The sequence below is a fragment of the Leopardus geoffroyi genome, chromosome A3 (assembly GCF_018350155.1).
Source record: "Leopardus geoffroyi isolate Oge1 chromosome A3, O.geoffroyi_Oge1_pat1.0, whole genome shotgun sequence".
Taxonomy (NCBI): domain Eukaryota; kingdom Metazoa; phylum Chordata; class Mammalia; order Carnivora; family Felidae; genus Leopardus; species Leopardus geoffroyi.
Genome location: NC_059336.1, coordinates 30,262,727 through 30,281,961, shown reverse-complemented (window position 1 = coordinate 30,281,961; position 19,235 = coordinate 30,262,727). Strand labels below are relative to the sequence as shown.

The 19,235-nt window shown below is 42.8% G+C and overlaps 1 protein-coding gene across 5 annotated transcripts in view; it reads right to left on the bottom strand.

The window, feature by feature from the left end:
* Positions 1–19,235, bottom strand: part of ATRN (attractin) — a 160,533-nt gene that overhangs the window by 59,927 nt on the left and 81,371 nt on the right. For all 5 annotated transcript variants that reach the window (XM_045445175.1, XM_045445171.1, XM_045445172.1 and 2 more), the window contains exons 14-21: positions 18,905–19,043; positions 16,881–17,071; positions 14,224–14,443; positions 12,796–12,981; positions 12,061–12,294; positions 5,999–6,136; positions 3,164–3,257; positions 986–1,038 (exon numbers count right to left, since the gene is read on the bottom strand). In XM_045445175.1, coding sequence (XP_045301131.1) covers positions 986–1,038; positions 3,164–3,257; positions 5,999–6,136; positions 12,061–12,294; positions 12,796–12,981; positions 14,224–14,443; positions 16,881–17,071; positions 18,905–19,043 — 1,255 coding nt within the window. The remainder of the gene's footprint in view (positions 1–985; positions 1,039–3,163; positions 3,258–5,998; positions 6,137–12,060; positions 12,295–12,795; positions 12,982–14,223; positions 14,444–16,880; positions 17,072–18,904; positions 19,044–19,235) is intronic.

Sequence of the window (19,235 nt, the reverse complement as noted above, 5' to 3'; positions counted from 1 at the left end):
CTTGAATTGTCTCCTCATTTAGTTGTAAAAGTGTTGTTGGTTGGTTGTTTTTTTTTTTAATATATTCTGGATACAAGCTCCTTATCAAATACATAATTTGCAAACATTTTTTCTTCTCTGTGGCTTTTTACTTTTTAATGGTATTCTTTTAAATACAAGTTTTAACTTTTGATAAAGTCCCAATAAATAATTTTTTCTTTCAGGGTGCCTGGGTGGCTCAGTCGGTTGAGCACCTGACTTCAGCTCAGGTCATAATCTCACGGTTTGTGAGTTTGAGCCCCACCTTGGGCTCTGTGCTGACAGCTCAGAGCTTGGAGCCTGCTTGGGATTCTGTGCCTCCTTCTCTCTCTGCCTCTCCTCCACTCATGCTCTCTCTCTTTCAAAAATAAATAAAAATTTCTTTTATGAGTTGTGCTTTTAGAATCATATCTAAGAATTCTTTCCCCTACACAAAGTTATGAAGTTTTTTTCATTTCTTCTAAAAGAGATACACGTGTATATATTTACATATATCATATACACACATACACATACAATGTATATCTATATGTGTATATATATATGTGTGTGTGTCACATTTATAGGTTCCAGGTGGACACGAATTTTGAGTGGATGCTATTCAATCCAGGAAAACAAGAACAAAATTAGAGTGGATATGCGAAAACATTACTCCTTTTCTCTGGTTCTGTAACTTTGCCTACTATGTGGATTTTCCTATAGAAAGAAAATACATTTACCCATAATAACCTGGCCCCTTTGCCAGATTTACCTTTCCCTGTAAGTTAATCATTAAATATTTTATTTATTAGTTCCTAAAGAGGTAATTAACATAAATGTAGTAAATGTGATAGAATGGAAACACATCAAATTAGGACACACCTCCATGATATTCTTATAGCACTTACCATTCTCAACCCATGTTAAAGTATGAAGTTTTATTGATCTATTTGGCCTTTAGACAAATATGAATTGTGAAAACACTTACAATAGCATGTTCCTTTGAGAGGGTTTCCCTGGTATCGATTTTCTACTTCACATCTAGGAGGATAAAAATGAAGATTATTTTCTATTGCTAGGTAAAACAAAATCTACATTCATTTTAAAATCAAGCAGATCCTTTTATATAAAACTAAACTGAAAACAAGTCTGAGTCTGTACAATTACATTCTTCACTGTTACTCAGATCAGGGAGCTTGATGAGAGTCTGTGTTCAGGTTCAGTAGTGATGGCCCAGCAGTTCACACCACCGCCAACGAATAAACATTTGCCAAAGTGCAGGAGACAAATCCAAATATAATAAACCTAGATCCTTGGTTTTTTGAAAACACATAAAAAACACATTTTTACTTTTGTGTGGACTAAATATTCCTCTAAGACTGAAGTTAAAATATTTTTCAAATATTCATTTCTCACTTCCTTCCTCTTCTCCCTGAATAAAACTGGTCCTGTTCTGTAAAAATAAGCAGGCAAAGGCTAAACACTGAGAATCACATTTATTTATTTATTTACTTGTTTGTTTGTTTGTTTGTTAAACCCTTGAACGTGGTTCACCAGTCTGAAGAAAAAAAATAAAGTCTAATAAAAAAGAAATTACTCCCCCCACTGAAATACACAAATATCATTTATGAACATCAGCAAAACCCAATCTCCCACTTCACAAGATCATTCATACTAGCAGGCCCAGTAGCTAAGAGCTATAAGAAAGGGAGGAAAGCTTGGGTCAAGCACTCTTCTCAGATAAATAATACGGGATATTGTGTCCTTTGATCCCAGGTGATTCTTAGCTCTTGCTTGTATCTAAAATCTCTTTAATAGGGGTGCCTGGGTGGCTCAGCCAGTTAAGTGTCCGACTTCGGGTCAAGTCATGGTTCGTGAGTTTGAGCCCCGTGTCGGGCTCTGTGCTGACAGCTCAGAGCCTGGAACCTGCTTTGCATTCTGTGTCTCCCTCTCTCTCTCTCTGCGTCTCCCCTACTCACACACTCTCTCTCTCTCAAAAATAAATAAACATAAAAAACAAATAAATAAAATCTCTTGAAGAGAAAATCTTTTACTGGACCTATACCTCATTTCATTATTGTACACCTGAGAAAAGGAGTCATTAATTTTGTTCTATTATATTTTTCTGTTTAAAGGAGCCTAGATCACAAGGCTAAACTTAATCTTTGATTAAACATTTCTTCACATACTAGCATTAAGGCATCATGAAACCAGTAAATATGCACAGCAGTGTGAACTATAAAATGCAGACAGAGCAACTCTTTCCTTGAACATCACCAGCAAGGTCTGGGTCACTGGTGACATTATTACTACTATTCTTTGGGGGAAAAAAAGTTCACCAATGATGTATTTGTTTGTATCAGCTCAATGCTGTGATACTACTATGCATTTCTCTCACTTAAGTCTCTTCTTGAGAACGAGTCAACCTGGAACACATGTTTTATGAGGTTTTCTGGGGAGGCAGACAGGTATATACTTGTTGGGGAACAATCTCTTGTTTCAACTCACCAGGACACTAAAAACAATTATTGCTAGTCCCACTATTGATGAACAGGAAAACTGAGGCTCGGCTTGGTTAAGTGACTTGTCTCAAGAGCACCCTGCTCAGTGGAGGCTCAGCCAGGGCTAAAGCTCCATGTCTGTCTGACGCTGTCTGCATCCTCATGGATGGGAACCCCAGACTCTTCCTTGGAAGATGTCTGACATACTTCACCAAGGAAAATGCTAGAATAAGGAGGGATGGGTTAAAGCCCTGAGGATCATCTCTACTATCAGACAACCAAAATGCTAAATAAAACACTGTCCTGGAATACCAGTTCTTCCAAATTTCTTGGGAAAGGGTGTAATCCCTGGATGTGACAAAAACTGAGTAGCGACTGAGGTGAAAAGATGAATCTAAGTCAGGAACCCAGGAAATGTCAGTGTCACTCAAACATAAAATGTGAACTAAAGAACCATTAAGGAACTGCTGCTGAACCTACGACCTCTTCAGTATGGAGGCTGACCAAATTAGACCTGTCTGAAGTAGAAAGGGCGAACTTCCAAATCCATCAACCCGGGGATCCCCCAGAGCCCATGAAAACAAGGCACAGACCCAGCCTGCCTGGCTGTCAGTCACTGACTCTAGGTGTGGCCTGTGGCAGGGGCCCAAGGGTGTGGTACTCACAGTTGGCACTCGTCCCCCTTGACGCCCTTGGTGGTACAGAAGCACTTGCCCGTGTTGGTGTTACAGAGCGACGCATGCCCATTGCACTTGCATGCTGGGGGAAGGAAACGGAATGGAGGTCACAACTGGCTTAAGAGATGACTACTATCACAGACTTTTCCTAAAACACATAATTTTATCTGGATTGGATTTGATAGGAAAGACCGATGAAAATGAAAGCATTTAAAGGATAAGATTCAAGTTTTTCAGCTAATGATTTATCTCAAATAATGTAAAGGCAACATTAAAAGAACCAAAATCCAAGGACAGGAGGAAAGAGAATGCTGGTTCCCATTGCCATCTGAAGCAACCATTTTGATCTATTTTGATCTTTTTGATAGATGGATTTTCACTACTATGACTCATTCATTCAGTAAATATTTGTGAAGCGTCTCAGGTATGGCGCTGGGTGTGGGGACACAGACACAGTCCCTGCCCCCACGGAGATGCTCTGAGCAATGACAGCCCCTGAGGGGAGGCTTGGTCTGGCCGCTCAGCCTCAGCTGAGGTGCCTGCTCCACAAAGGCTACGTTTCAAATCCTAACAGGGCTCAGAACTGGGGTGAAATTGCAATGGCAGGTCAGGGGCCCCGCAAGGCTCACTACCCTGGCTTCCACTTTAGCCTCTGCAGAAGACAACTCCTGTCACCTCTTCTTCCAGCTATCAACAAATCACCTTCTTCATCCAACGCATAAGTGCGAGCCAGGACACATTTTATACATGGGATGAAACAAATCTTTCGCTCAATACCTTTTCACTTTACACCTTGTTTTTCTGTAAATAAATTAAAGGCATTAGGGCTGAGGACAGGTGTACTTAAAATAAATCCTGTGAAGAAAAAAATCGCCCAAAGAAACTCACGAAACTGAATAGGGCAGCGGTTAAGAGGATGGATGCTGGAGTCAGAAGCACGAGTGTTCTGCTCTTGGCTCTGCTGGGTACAGAGAGGAGTGGGGTGTGTTAGCAAGAAGCTCGGGCCTGACGTCAGGCTGCCTGGGCACGTGTTCATTCTCCTGCACTTAGCTCCTCTGTAAGGAGGAGCTCCTCTGGGCATGCTATTTACCTTCTCTAGGCCTCACTTTCCTTGTCTATGCAATGCGGATGAGAACAGTATCCACCTCACAGGCTAGCTGCAAGGATGATGGGAGGTAATACATGAATGAGACACGGTAAGCATTCAGTAGATCATGGCCACTGTCCTTCACTCAGGACTACACAATTCTAAGAGGAAAACATTAAAAACTTGGTGCCACTCATAGTATTTTAAAAATCATGCTGTTATAGATTGCAGCTCTGAAAAAGAAATCTAGCTCTAAATTCTGGCCAAGTGAACTCAAGCCCCACAAATGCCTCAGAGGATGTCATTTTTCTAAATGGCAGCTGCAGAAATGGGGATGATGGCACCTGGAGGCACAAGCAGGCCCAGCAGTCAGTCCCATGTCCTGGATGTGGTTCCCCGCATGGCCACAAGCCACAGTGAGCTTTTAGGCAGAATGCATGGTCTTGAAGAGGATAAAGGTGCCCGAGGTCCGGTGCCCGAGGGGGCCTCAGGCACAGCGTCTTGTGTACATTCCCCAGTAATGCCAGGTACCCTGACTGCTATTGAACGGATGAAGTCCAGTCATAATGAGAAGGAAAAATATGTTTACTAAATACCTTTTAATCTGAGCAAGAATTTTTTACTTAAGAGTGGTGGGAAAGGGCAGTAGGAGGGTACTAATAACTGCCCACATCTACTGAACGCCCTGCTCTGACCACTTTCACCTCAACCCCACCCTATTCTCCCCATTTTACAGATGAGGAGACTGACCCCTGAGAGGTGAAGGGATGTATGGCTAAAATGCCAGCTCTCTCCTGGTTGCTCTGGGATCAGATTCTCGAGGGCCGTGCTAAGGAGTTTGGAGGTGGGATTTGGGAAGTGAGCAAGGATTTTCCTTTCTTATTTACTTTCCTGCTCAGAACCTGAAGGGTCTTCCCAATGGAAACAAGAACAAGCCAAAAAGCAGTTCATCATTTTAAATCCTTAAAATATACTAGAAGTGCTGAGGAGTCCTGCATCTGGTTAAAACCCTGTGTGTGGTTTTTGGGACCTGACCACAGCCCATGACCCAGGTTTACCTCGCTGGCCTCCTGCACTGGCCTGGGTGGCAGTCTCTGAAGGGAGCTGCCGGCAGGGTCTCAGCCTCCGCCCTGTTCCACCCCCAGGAGGCCACGCTCTCACATGTCTGCATTTCTAGCTCAGGCGCCTGCATTCCCTCATCTCTTTATCTGACGTCTGGGGCAGACCTTCTTGCCTCTGCTGAGCCTCCTCAGGGGGAAGAAGGGGGTAGCCCTGAAGACACTGCCCCCGAGTTCAGTAAGGTCCCTGGCACTTTCCCACTCCCCTCCCATGCTCAGGGTCCCTTACAGGCTTTCGCTGGAGCCTGCTGTTAGGGGCTCTCCCCACCTCTGTGCTGATCCACCAGATGGTCATCCAGCATTCAGTCCAGGGGGGTGGAAACGGAGGGAGGGGACTCAGAGCTTTCCCGGGTTCAGGTTTAAGCCTTTTGCTTTACCCTCACAGTGAATGATTAAAGGCTTAACTCTTCCATTTTTGGCTCGTTGCTTTAACCAGCTACTCAGACACTTGGCAGCCTTGCTCACTCCCTCCCACGTTCAGCTGAGCTCCTGACAAGTATGACAAAGAAATGCAGTATCCAAAACCAAGTGGCTTTTTTCCTCCTAGATACTCAAGTCAAACAGAAGCACTGTGTTCTGCCTGCTTTGCAGTCAGTAACCCCGAGGGACGTGACTCACGCTGACATCTTCCTCCATTTGTGGGATCCCCGTAGAAGCCAGATATGCAGGTCTCGCAGTGCTTGCCTGTGGTCAGGTTCTCACACTTCTCACAGATGCTCTGATTAACGCATTTGCTGTGCCCATTGCACTGGCAAGCTGAAAGAAAAAGAATCTGAAGGGGCCTGTCCCATGGTAGAATAGGGTGGAGTCAGTTCCATGAGATTTACTTGCAACTGTCTTTTATTACCTTATTACCTCTAAATGCAAAATCATTCAAACTGGCCCACTAAAAACTAGTTTGAGACATGAGATCAAAACATCCATATACGGCTAGTCCAGGAAATCAGAAATATACCACAGCAAGGTGAAAGTCTACAGCCATTAAAAAAATAATTTGCTCGTTTGTAAAATAATGTATGTTCACGAGAGTAAGTTTGAAGAACATAAGGAAGGGAGGAAAATCATATTCAACTGCACAACCCAGAGATCACTGTGCACATTTGGAATTCTAGTTTCAGTATTTTTTCTATACAGTTTAAAACAGTTTGTGCTCATATTAACACTCAATTTTGATTTTTTTAAATTTATAGCACGGTTACTTTACCACGTTATTTCATCTATCATAAACCATAAAAAATTTCTTAATGCTTATTTATTTATTTGTGTGAGAGAGACAGAGAGAGAGCTTGCAAGCAGCGGAGGGGCAGAGAGAGAGAGAGACACAGAATCCGAAGCAGGTTCCAGGCTCTGAGCTGTCAGCACAGAGCCTGACGTGGGGCTCGAACCCATGAACTGTGAGATGGACGCTTAACCGACTGTGCCCCCAGGCACCCCTACCAAACTTTAAATGGCAGAATGATTTCTATGAATCACAAGTTATTTAACCATTCCCTTACATCCTGATATTTAGTTTGCTTTCAATTTTTCTCTTTTAGAAAAATAACCACTTTATATATAAAAACATTTCCACAAGTGGAGTTAGTAAGATTCTTGATGCATATAGGACTTTACAACTAGAAAGGTATATAAAACCTGGGCCTCTCAGGACTGCTATTCACTGCAGATTCCAGTGGGGCCATCCACAGAGTGCATAACCTGTACCACTACAGATGGAAGATCTCATTCTGCAAGTCTGTCTTTTCCCCTCCAGCTCTACTGAGATACTACTGTGTAAGGAGTACAATGCATTGATTTGACACACTTATATATCACTAAATGATTACTACCGTAATGTTAGCCTTGCCTCATATCACATAATTACTATTGCTTTTTTGCGGTGAAAACATCTAAGGTTTACTTTTTAGCAACCTTTGCAGATCTCTCTTGGTTGACCAACGTGATACAGGTTTTCACCGTCTCGGCAACCTTCCACAGTCTTGCATCGGTTCTGTTTACCCACCTCTTTTCTAATCCCTGCAGGTATGTGACTTGTCCTATACAGACTGCAGCTGAAAAACTTAAGAATGACTCTATCAGTTAGGAATGCACCAAGAATACTTGGTGTGGGATATACATGTTGATATACATGTTAAGGTGAACAACTGTATAGATGTCAAAAGGGCAAAGTACAACACACACACAAAATGTAATACCTAAAACCATTTACCAATAAAAATCTGTGTTCTAGTTCAAGATAAAAAGACTGAACAAATGTTTCTCTCTCTCTCTCTCTCTCTTCCCCTTCAAAATCCCACTGAAAGTACAGAAAAAAATGTAAAAACAAGCATAAATCAATCAGAGTATGGGATAAGAAGAAAAAGTGCTATCAGAAGTGTATTGAGAGATACTTCTGAAATACTGAACAATTTCTAGAAATTATAAAACAGAGTGTCAGGTATCTAATAGAAAAAGGGGAGTTGAGACATTCTGTCTCCTAATGTAGAAGGTGGGACAGGGAAAGTGACTAGATGCACTTGACCAACTGACACTTGAAAAATCCAACTGAGGCTGGGAGACAGAGCAGGCTTCGGGAGAGTGGCAAACAGCAGGAAGTATCTCGTGACCAGCTCTGTGTCTGTTCAACCTCACACAACATACAAAAGTAAACCCAAAATGGATTGTGGACCTAAACAGAAGAGAATAATCTATGAAACTTTAAAAAAGAAGACATAGGGGGTGTCTGGGTGGCTTAGTCGTATCCAACTTCGGCTCAGGTCACGATCTCACTGTTCATGAGTTCGAGCCCCGCATCGGGCTCTGTGCCGACAGCTCAGAGCCTGGAGCCTGCTTCGGACTCTGTGTTTCCCTCTCTCTCTCTCACCCCCTCCCCCGCTCACGCTCTGTCTCTGTTTCTTGGGAAAATAAACATTTAAAAATTTTATTAAAAAAAAAGAAAGAAAGAAAACATAGGAGGAGCACCTGAGTGGCTGAGTTGGTTGAGTCTGACTCTTGATTTCGGCTCAGGTCATGATCTCACAGTTGATGGGACTAAGCCGTGCATCAGGCTGATTCTCTCTTGAGAATCAATTCTCCGCTTCAGATTCTCTCTCTCCCTCTCTCTCTGCCCCTCCCTCCCCCCAGTGCATCACTCACTTTCTCTCTCTCAAAATAAATAAACAAACATGAAAAAAAAGAAAACAGGAGTAAATCTCTGTGATCTTGGGTTAGTTAGGCACTGATTTCTTACAGTACCAAAAGCACATGGGATAAAAGAAAACACTGATACACTGAACTCACAAAATTTAAAACTTGTATATTTCAAAACATTCCACCAAAAAAGTAAAAAGAAACCCACAGAATGGAAGAAAATATTTGCAAATCATATAGTCAGTAAGGAACTTGTATCTAGAATTCACAAAGAATTTTACATGTCCATAAGAAAAAGACAAATAATGCAATTTAAAAATGGGCAAAGAATTTGAATAGACATTTCTCCAAAGAAGATGCAAATGGCCTGTAAGATGCTCAACTTCATCAGTCATGAGAGAAATGCAAATCAAAACCAGTGAGATACTGTTTCTCACATACTAGAATATCTGCAATCAAAAAACGGACACAGGCATTGATGAGCATGGGGAGAAATCTCAACCTTTTCAGACTTCTAGTGAGAATGGAAAATGGTGCCATTACTTTGGAAAACCCCGTGCCCATTATTCCTCATTCCCACTCCCAGCCCTAGTCAACAGTTAAGCTATTTTTTTTCTCCGTATATTTGCTCTTTTTTGGCCATCTCATATAAATGATATCATAATAATAAACAGTCTTGAATCTCACTGGTTTTACGGAGCATGCTTTTGAGGCTCATCCATGTCACAGAATATAGTACTCTGCTCCTTTTTGTTGCCTAATAGTATTCCATCATATGGATATATCACATTTTGTTTATCCATTCGCCAGCTGACAGACACTGGGTTGTTTCCACTTTTGTCTATTATGAATAATGCTGCTATGAGCATTCACCGCAAGTTTTTGGGTAGACATATGTTTTTAATTCTCTTGGGTATATATTGGGCCATATGACAACTCTATGTTTAACTTTTTGAGGAACTGCCAAATGGTTTTCCAAAGTGGCCGCACCATTTTACATTCCTTCCAGCAATGTGTGAGGGTTCCAATTTCTTGAATGTTGTTGAGCATCTTTTCATGTGCTTATTGGCCATTTGTGTATCTTCTTTGGAGAAACGTCTATTTCAATCTTTTGCCCATTTCATAATTGGGTTCTTTTTTTTTTTTTACTGTTGAGTTTTAAGAGTTCTTTATGTATTCTGGACTTTAGACTCTTACCAGATACTGTATATGATTTGCAAATATTCTCTCCCATTCTGCGGGTTGCCATTTCACCTCATATATTCCTGACATTAACACAAATGCATAGATTTAAATATTTCATGAATTAAACTAGTAGATAAGAAACAGAATTATAGATCCTTTGACCTCTTAGAGAGGAAAAAAGGAACACAGGAAATTTGTTTGGTAGACCAAAAAAAAAAAAAACTGGTTTCTTATTTTACATTTTCCTGCTCTTTTCCTTGTCTGAGAATGACTTCTTTATATCCTTTGCCCACTTTTTCTGTTGAGCTTACACATTTTTTTCTTCCTGGAGGACAGAGGTTTACATACTCTGGATGATAATCTTTATACTGCAGATATTTTCCCCCCAGCCTATTTCTTGCCTTTTACTGTTACTTAGGGTGGTCTTTCCCTTACAGAAGTCCTCATTGCCCTGTTGTCAGTGGCACCATGTGTCAGACTCTTGGAGAAGTTCTTACCCACTAACCTCCTGGGGTCTTTGCACCTAACCTCTCCCAGCTGTTCTGGAGGCCCATCAGCACATTCTTGAGTATTTACTGACAGTCTGAATCAAAGGCCAATTTCTCAGGGTTGATTTCTCAGGACACCCTTCCCAACTCATGGTCTATTCCTTCTTGACCAACCACTGGAAGGAAGGGGGAGGAAGGGAACAGAGGGAGAGGGGGAGGGAGAGCAGGCGGCAGGCTTAATTTTTCCTCTTGCCAGGGATAGGGACCCTTCCCTCCCCCTTCTCCCTTTTCTTAGAGCACTTCAAGGAAACCTGTTTTTACAAATCCTTTCTCTTCTCCTTTAACATGTATATGTATGTAAACCTTTTCAAAAACCTAAATAAACCTCTTATCAGCACAACAATCAGAGGAATTTTTTCTTAAGGGCCTGGGAGCCATCACTTTGAAATGTAAACATCAAGGAAGCCAGCACCCTACCTCCCTGTCACTTTGGGAATTTAGTCTGGGTGCATTAGTGCCAAACTGTAGCCAGTTGCTGGCTATGAAGATATAAGTAGCTTATATGCCTATTTAAAAAGGTGAGCTTTCTCAGGGCACCCGGGTGGCTCAGTCGGTCAAGCGTCCGACTTCGGCTCAGGTCATGACCTCACGGTTTGTGAGTTCGAGCCCCGCATTAGGCTCTGGGCTGACAGCTCAGAGCCTGGAGTCTGCTTCAGATTCTGTGTCTCCCTCTCTCTCTGACCCTCCCCCACTCACACTCTGTCTCTCTCTTGAGAACAAGTAAACATTAAAAAAAAAAGGTGAGATTTCTCATGCTTTTTGCAATCTCATTAGTGGATTGCCTCCAAGGTGTACCACTGGCGTACCAGTCTGGTTTAATGCTTATTCAAAATAAGACTATTTTCTTTTTTTTTTTTCTACATTTGTGAAAAGGAATTTCTGGGTTGGCAGGAAATTTATTTTTCATTTTTTGTCTAACAATTGCCACAATGTATTTTTCAGTAAAAAGCAAACTAGAACAACGGATATCATATTAATCCTATATAGCATAGTATTTTCTATTTTTTAAGTTTACGTATTTATTTTGAGAGAGAGATAGTGTGAGTGGGGGAGGAACAGAGAGAGAGGGAGAGAGGGAGAGAATTCAAGTAGGCTCTGTGCTGGCAGTGCAGAACCTGATGAGGGGCTTGAACTCATGAAACTATGAGATCATGACCTGTGCTTGAGTCACAAGCTCAACTGACTGAGCCACCCCTGCACCCCAGTATTTTCTATCTCTAAAATAGAAATTGGTATGTCTGAAGGTATCTATATTAAACCAGTAAAAGTTTTTACCTCTATGAAGAACTGGACATGAGAAGAGGAATTCCAGTTTTTATTTTATCTACATCTGCAGTATTTGTTTATAATGAGCATACTTCATTACTTCTGTAGTGAAAGCAAAACACCTCACTTGAACTTCTGTGTTTTCATTGACATTGAAAATATTTTTCAGGGGCACCTGGGTGGCTCGGTCGGTTGTGTCTGACTCTTGATTTCATCTCTGAGAGTCATGATCTCACGACCGTGGGATTGAGTCCCTCGTCAGGCTCTGCGCTGGTGGTGTGGAGCCTGCTTGGGATTCTCTCTTCCTTTCTCTCTGACTCTCCCCAGCCTATGCTCACTCGTTCACTCTCTCAAAATAAATTAAAATAAACTTAAAAAAAAAAATCCCAAAACAAAATTAGTTTAAAAAAAATATTTTTCATGCAAAACTATTTCTCCTAAAACGATGTTATTTTTTTCCTAAAGGAAATTCATATAAGTAACATAGCTTTCAAAGTTTTGTTCTTTATAAATAGGCAGCGAAACACTCGATTTTGGGCACTCAAGACAAATTACCTGGACAATGAATGAAAGACCAGTTGTATCTGCTGTCCTCCAGGCACATGCTGGAATTGAGAAGGGGCTGCGGGTAGGAATTTCCCACAGGGGCCTGAGAAGGCATCTTCACTGGTCCTTTATAGGAGCCTTCTATGCATTTCCCTTTGCCAGTATTGCTGGGGTCAGTACACCAGCCGCAGCCTGGCTGCTCCAAGCAATGGCTACAGGTACAGTAGCCTGAACAATTTTCAGCTGTAAGAGGGCACAAGTTACAATTCACTAGCACAATTCACTAGGTTGCTTTGAATTCATTGTATTTAAATTACCCTTTTTAAAAACAATTACCTTTTTTTTTAAAACAGACTATTCAACTTCTGTCCGTTAAGACTCCTATTCTAAAGTCACTGTTTAAATGACACAATAAATTTAAAGAGCCCAATATCTTGCCCAACACAGAATAGGGACTCCCCCCACTCCTCTCTCAATCCCAGGATGTTGAGGGAGAAAGGGACCTTAGTGGTCATCTACCAGAGACCATTTATTTCATCAATCAGGAGAGTAAGGTGTGGAGACGTTGCACGGATGAAGCAGTAGGATACTAAAGCTGGGCAAGCTGCTTCTGTACTCTGTGGTCTATCCCACAGGGCTTGGTTCTGCATGAAGGTTCTCCTCCCGCAGTCTCAGCCTTGTCCCTAAAATGCTCAGGGGCCGACAGCGCGGCCCCACAGCAGGAACGGCACCCTTTTCACTTACGGGGGCAGCTGCTCATGGTGTACCACTCCATACACTGGCCAAAAGGGAAGGAGGCCACGTAGGCGTTGGAGTCCACGCACTGCTTCATGTTGCTGCACCACATACACTCTGAGCTGCCACTGGTGCACTCTCCACACGCCGTCCGCAAGGCACACGGCGTCCGGCACTGCTTGGCACTGTGGTTCGCTGGGAAGCAAACCCAAGAGAGACACTTAGAGCTCCCACCACGTTGGCTGAGATCAAAAAGGCCTGTCAGGGTGGGTTGTGACCCATTAGCGTGTCACGACATCAATGCAGTGGGCTACATTAAATGTAGGGGGAAACAAAACACAGAGTCACCATGTACTGGTTAGTCAAGTATACTCATACACTTGGGGGGTAAAAAAACTCTCTTTTCAAAGAACCTTAAGGACAGACATGAGGGAACAAGCTAATCTTTCTATAAGAGCAGTGGTTCTAAAGCTCCTTACAAAATATGGGACCCAGGATATTGAAACCCACCTCAACATGAAAACTTGTATCTTTGTGTATTTGGGGGGTAGAAGGAGCACAGCATTCATTAAATGCACCAAAGCATTCAGGACCCAAAAAGGCTGAGAAGCTCCCCTACAGGAAGTTTAGAAACCGTATTTTAAGGGGATTCTTACAGGGCTACGCGTTCTCTTCTACACCTGGGTACTCTTCAGACAACTTATAGTACCTTGCTAAAATGAGACACTATGTCAATGGAGTCCAGCCTCCCAAAAAGCTCCCACAAAATTCCATCTGCTGTGTGCGTCCCTGCGTCCCTCTGCAGGAATACGACGCTTGCGCGTGCTGCAGAGGCTGCCCCCAGGCCTGCCTTTGGGAAGCTTGACTGTAGCCCAGAGGAGAGACCCCAAGCCCGTGGGGAGCCTGAATGTAGCCCAGAGGAGAGATCTGAACCTGAGAAGCTACTCAGGGTGTGCTCCTTGGTACTCTCTCACAGCTCTAGCGTGGTTCGGGTTTGCTTCTGCTATCACGTAACCGCTCTCCTCATTTTTCTGTCTACTGTCCCTGCAGTGACCTGCTTGCTCTTCTGATCTTTTCTTTGCATTCTTGTTCTCTCTTCCACAGCATTTCTTTGCCAGCACCAAGACATCTGCCTGTCGGAGCAAATTCTCAACACTTTTTGTGGTCAACACACCAATCAATCTCACTGTAAATGAGAATATTAGGCTCTTTTGAATAGAATTAGTTATTTTTGTTTATGATTATGGCTCATACTACGCAGACCAAAGACTATTTCCTTCTGCGTTTAAATTCTGGGTGACACTCTACTTCATATGCTTGAAACCAATACTCCATCTGTTGCTCGTGACTATCTCACACATCTCAATATTTAACTATGCCTCCTACAGTTTCTCTTTCAGTGAGCTTCCAATGACAATCATTCACCCATATACTTACCAGGCCTTTCGCAGACACTACCATTGAGTGGGTTGATGCAGGTTGCAGCCTTCAAGCCCCGAGTACTGGGTTCTGACAAGATTCCACAGAATCCAGCATCACTGGGCTCAGACGGCATCCACTGTAGCAAACTATTTGTGAATGGGGACATATCTTCCCAGCACCAGTAGGACACATTGATCTTCCGAAGGCCAACCCATGGGGTTAAGGTGAGCTTGGACTGCAGGCAAAAGAGACACAGCTACGTATAAGCAATGTCTTGAACAAAACAGGCTTCTTGATAAAAACCACTAAATTACATATACCCACAGATAAAAGAAAACCTCCCTATCCTGACTGGGCCACGGCAGAGTCGGACAGATTATCATTTTTAATGTTATATATCATCACTGGCACTTCAGTATGACCATTTCACAAAGGACAGAAATATAAGTCAGAGAAGATATAAAAATTTTCATAGAGATTAACAGCAAAGAGGTAATAATAAGTCCCTAAAGTACTATACCCTATGGCAAATGTTACACAGAGATGGCCATCCCCCAACCTCGGTTTAAATGATTACTTATGCATAAAAGCATCTTACCAATATTTATGAAATACTGGTTATATGCTTATCCTTGGATCATTAACTAAGCTTGTGTTGGGGCTTTGGCCAGTTCAGATGATTGAAGATTTGTACTTTCAAGCTGGGGAGTACTGCCTGGCACTGAATTTTCTAGGGAATAAGAGGACCTCTGGGAGTCTCTGCCATCTTCTGCTCTATTAAAGTTTTCTTCTTGTTACAATTTAAAACAATTTTTAAGTCGAAGTATACGCTTTAGTCCAGAAATGAAAGATATTCCTAATATTGGCAGTTACAAACAGAATGTACAATGTATTTCCATTTTTGAGAGGAAAAAAATATACGTGCCTGTTAAAGATGTCAAAGAAATAAACATACCCAGAAGCTATTTTTAGTTGTAATAAATGATATTTATTTTGATTTTAATGCTAGCATCTTCTAAACTTCCTTTGCAATATGCATTTTTTAAGGAAAGAAAGCTAATTAAAATTAATACCTTTTAAAAGTCCTTCAATTTCTTCCTCTTTGGCTTCAGGATAGAATTCATAGCAATCAGCATTATACACAAGGCCTCTCTGGATTTGATACCTCGTGAGGCCCGGCCACAGGACCTCCCTTCCCCCTAGCCCGCAGCCAGCCATGCAAACATACCTGCAGCTCACCCCTCGATCTCCACATCTTGCATGTGGCGGTACAATACAAAGATGGTGTTTCCCTCTCCACCTTCCCAACTCTCTCATCTTCAGAGATTACCTCTCTGGCTGTCTATCAGCCAGCCTCTGCCCTATAGGCTAGGTCCAGCGCTCGCTCTCGTTCTTCTGTGCAAGCCTGGGATTTAGGTTTAGACTCACAACTATGGAAGCACATTTCACTACAGTTGTCTTTTCGCCTGTCAGTCTCACCACAAGACTGTGAATTCCTGTTGTACAAATGTGTTCTCAGCAGACCTGGGAGCTATGCAGAAACTTCTGGAGCCAGAAAACTGGAGGAAGAGGGAAAAGGTACCAGAAGATATATCTGTGGTCAGCTGGCAGAGCAGGACCCTTCTAAGCCAGGTGTTCTTTCAAGGACATTGACCTGGGGGTCACTGGTAATGTGGAATGTTGTAAGCCATCAATTCTCTGAGGGAGTGACTACAGGTAAGACTGGCCAACAGCCAAGGACAGAACAGAGGAAGAGGCCCATTTCTGGCGCTGAGGAAAAGAGAAACAAATCTCTGATGGAGATTATGCAATGTGAAAAACCCTTCAAAATATCATAAAACATAAAATGTGGCCATAGTGTTCCCTGAGATAACCACATTTATAATGTATTGCCAGTGTCTGAAGTGTCCATGCCATACCAAAGCTGCACTGGAAAAAAGACCAACTGGAGAAAAGTAAAATACTATAGGGCCCCTCCCACCAGTCACACAGCAGGTGGTATACAGAGGCCAATGTAGCCAGGACCCAGACCACACTTTCCATGTTTTTCCCTGAAGGGGGCTGCACCCAACAAAGTGCTGCTCATCCCTCTCTAGACAAAATGTGTTTGTAGAATATCAACTACAGGTCACCTGGGGGCACTGGGAGGACAGGAAGAGAACTTGGGGCTTTCTGGGCTCAGAAACATTTGATAAGAAGGTGCCCTCTCCTTTGGAGCTGGTCAGACCTAAGGAAGACCCAACAGTTCTTAGGGTGATTACCATTAAATATTACACACTGTAACAATACCTGAAACCTGACAGACTCCAGTGGCTTCCTTCAACCTAGCTAATCGGTAGTGACATCTCCTTTCCCTCTCCCCCAGCAGAACCCAGAAGCCAGAATGAAAGCATCAGCTGATGTCACAAGGATATGTGACACATGGCGCTACTCAATATACGTGTAATTATCCCTCTGTCTTACAATCTAATAGATATGACTTACAAAGTGTGAACAATTTTAAGGTAAGAAAGAAAGCATCAAAGGAAGAGCATCTGATCGTGCCAATCCAGTCTCTCAGTATACTCACACACTAGCACTCCGCGTGCCAGGCACATCACAGGGAAGCTGTGTTCGTGCTCTCAGTGGAAGGGTGGGTGGTAGAAATTTAAGTTCTGAGGATGTTAACTCACCATGCTCTGTGATGACTGCATTATTCGCAGCTGCTTAAGGACAAATTCTACCTTCTTCTGGGTTGTAAGAGAAGCCAAAAAGGCATTGTGGTTCCTACAGGACAATTTAGCATTGTCATAATTCTCCTTGGCAGTGGTAATTTTCAAACACGAGTTTCCGACCAAATGCCAGCCAATGCCACAGATATTTTCTTTTGTAAGGCGGGGGAAAAAGAAAAAAAAGAGTTTTAGAAACCACACAAAACCACTACATTACCAGTCTGAATCACCGGAAACCTAGAAAGTTTTTGCAATTTGAATTCCACAGTACTTCACTAGGATATGGTGATGGCATCCAACCCATCACTAAGGACCAATACAGAATAGAAGAAAGTTAGACTTCACCAGTCCTATGCATACTCTAAGGTCAACTCTCTATATCTTGGAAGAAAAAATCTTAGGTGCCAGTGCTCAATTTCTAAACTCCTTTTTGACGAACAATTAGAAACAAGACTAAAATCCTAAGTGAAGAGCAGAAAAATAAATATGCACAATGGAAGGATGGGGAAGAAAACTGTGGAGTGTGGAAATGAGTTGGTGAGTAAGACTACAGTCTTCAAAAGCTGCACTATTTTCACATCAAGTGGAAAGGGCACAAATCAAGGGCACAAAACGTCCCCAAAGTGAGGTGGAAAGATCCTTTTCAGGAAAAAACAAAACAAAACAAAACAATAACATACCCAAAGTGATACAGCTGCAGCACATGAGGCAAGATGGGAATCTACTTCTGCAGTCACCCTGAACCCACCCAGTTCAGCTCTGTGCCCTGCCTCACAGAAGCTCTGCACGCTTCCTCAAAGGGCACAGCAAAGCAACTTTGCCAGAAGTAAGTTCCCTGAAGAATACCACCAACAATGCCCGTTACCAGTCAGTGAGGTAAGTGGAAGGTGCCATGGGAAAGGGTTCATTGAAGAGCAGATAAAGACTTGTTCTTGCAGGGTGCCGGGGTGGCTCAGTCAGTTAAGTGCCTGACTTCAACTCAGGTCGTGATCTTGCAGTCTGTGAGTTCGAGCCCCACATCAAGCTCTGTGCTGATAGCTCAGAGCCTGGAGCCTGCTTCGGATTCTGTGTCTCCCCACCCCTCTCTGCACCCCCCAACCCCACTTACACTCTGTCTCTCTCTCTAAAAAGTAAAAAACGTTAAAAAAAAAAAAAGACTTGTTCTTCCAAGTGTGGCATCAGTGTCACTACTCGTTATAATCTAGATTCTAGAGCCCCACCCCCGATGTGTATGAGAATCTGATTTCTGACAAAATCCCCTGCAGTGCACTGAAGTTTGAGATGCCATGAGATAAAGAACGAGAAGCTCACACTCATGCAAGATGAATCAAGTACTTCCAAAGGACATTCAAAAGGGGCCAGGCAGACCCTGTTGCCCTGGGCATGCTTCAGCTGCTGCACAGAACCACAGATGTACCCCTTTTGGGAAATCGTGGTTGAGCAAATGTATCATAGAACTTCTGTCGTGGCTGGCCAGCCTGAGGCCCTCAACTCTTCATTCCAAACCTTAGAGGCCATAAATTGAGATATTCAGGACTGGAGATCACCCCAGGAGGTGCTGCTGATAAAGGCATCTCTCTTCCTTCTTGTCAGAAGGTGCTGACAATCTAATCCCAGTGTTCAGGAAGAACTATTCATAAAGTGCCCCTCAGACTGACTGGCTGCCAAAATTGCTGCATTCTACTGACAGGTGACCACAACAGAGGCGAGCAGAGACAATGCAGCAGGCTCGAAGATACGGAGCCAAACTGTCATTCCATTCCCCAGAGCAGCAGATGATGCTTTACTTTATCTCAAAGCACAGTATGAGCAAATGCTTAAGAACTGTATTTTCATTAAAAAAAATAACCACAATTATGGTAAGGTGGATGAATGGTTAAAATGAGTTTGTTTCCTCTGCTGGGTTCAATCTGGGCTGCATAGTATGGGGGGCGTGTGTGACGTCTCTGGACCCATGCACATCAAGATGCCCCTACAAGGCCTACCAGGCAGGGCGATGCACTCCTGATTCCGGGGCTCCCACTGGCAGTTCTGGTCCAGGGCACAGCTCCTACAGCTGGTCTTCTTGTTACAGTAGTACATGGGGTTATCCTTGGGGCAATTCTCATATCTGGAAATGGAGATCTAGAACACAGTGGACAAAAGCTTTTCTCTTAATCCCCGGCCAGAACTCATGGTGAGGACAAACAGGATGTTAAAATCAACAAATTTTTAACTGAGGAAGCAAACTGCAAATAAACACACAAATAAGATGCAGATGAATCAGGCCTGCAATGGAAATAGGGTGCTGAAATCTTCCGCACAAGGACATGCCTT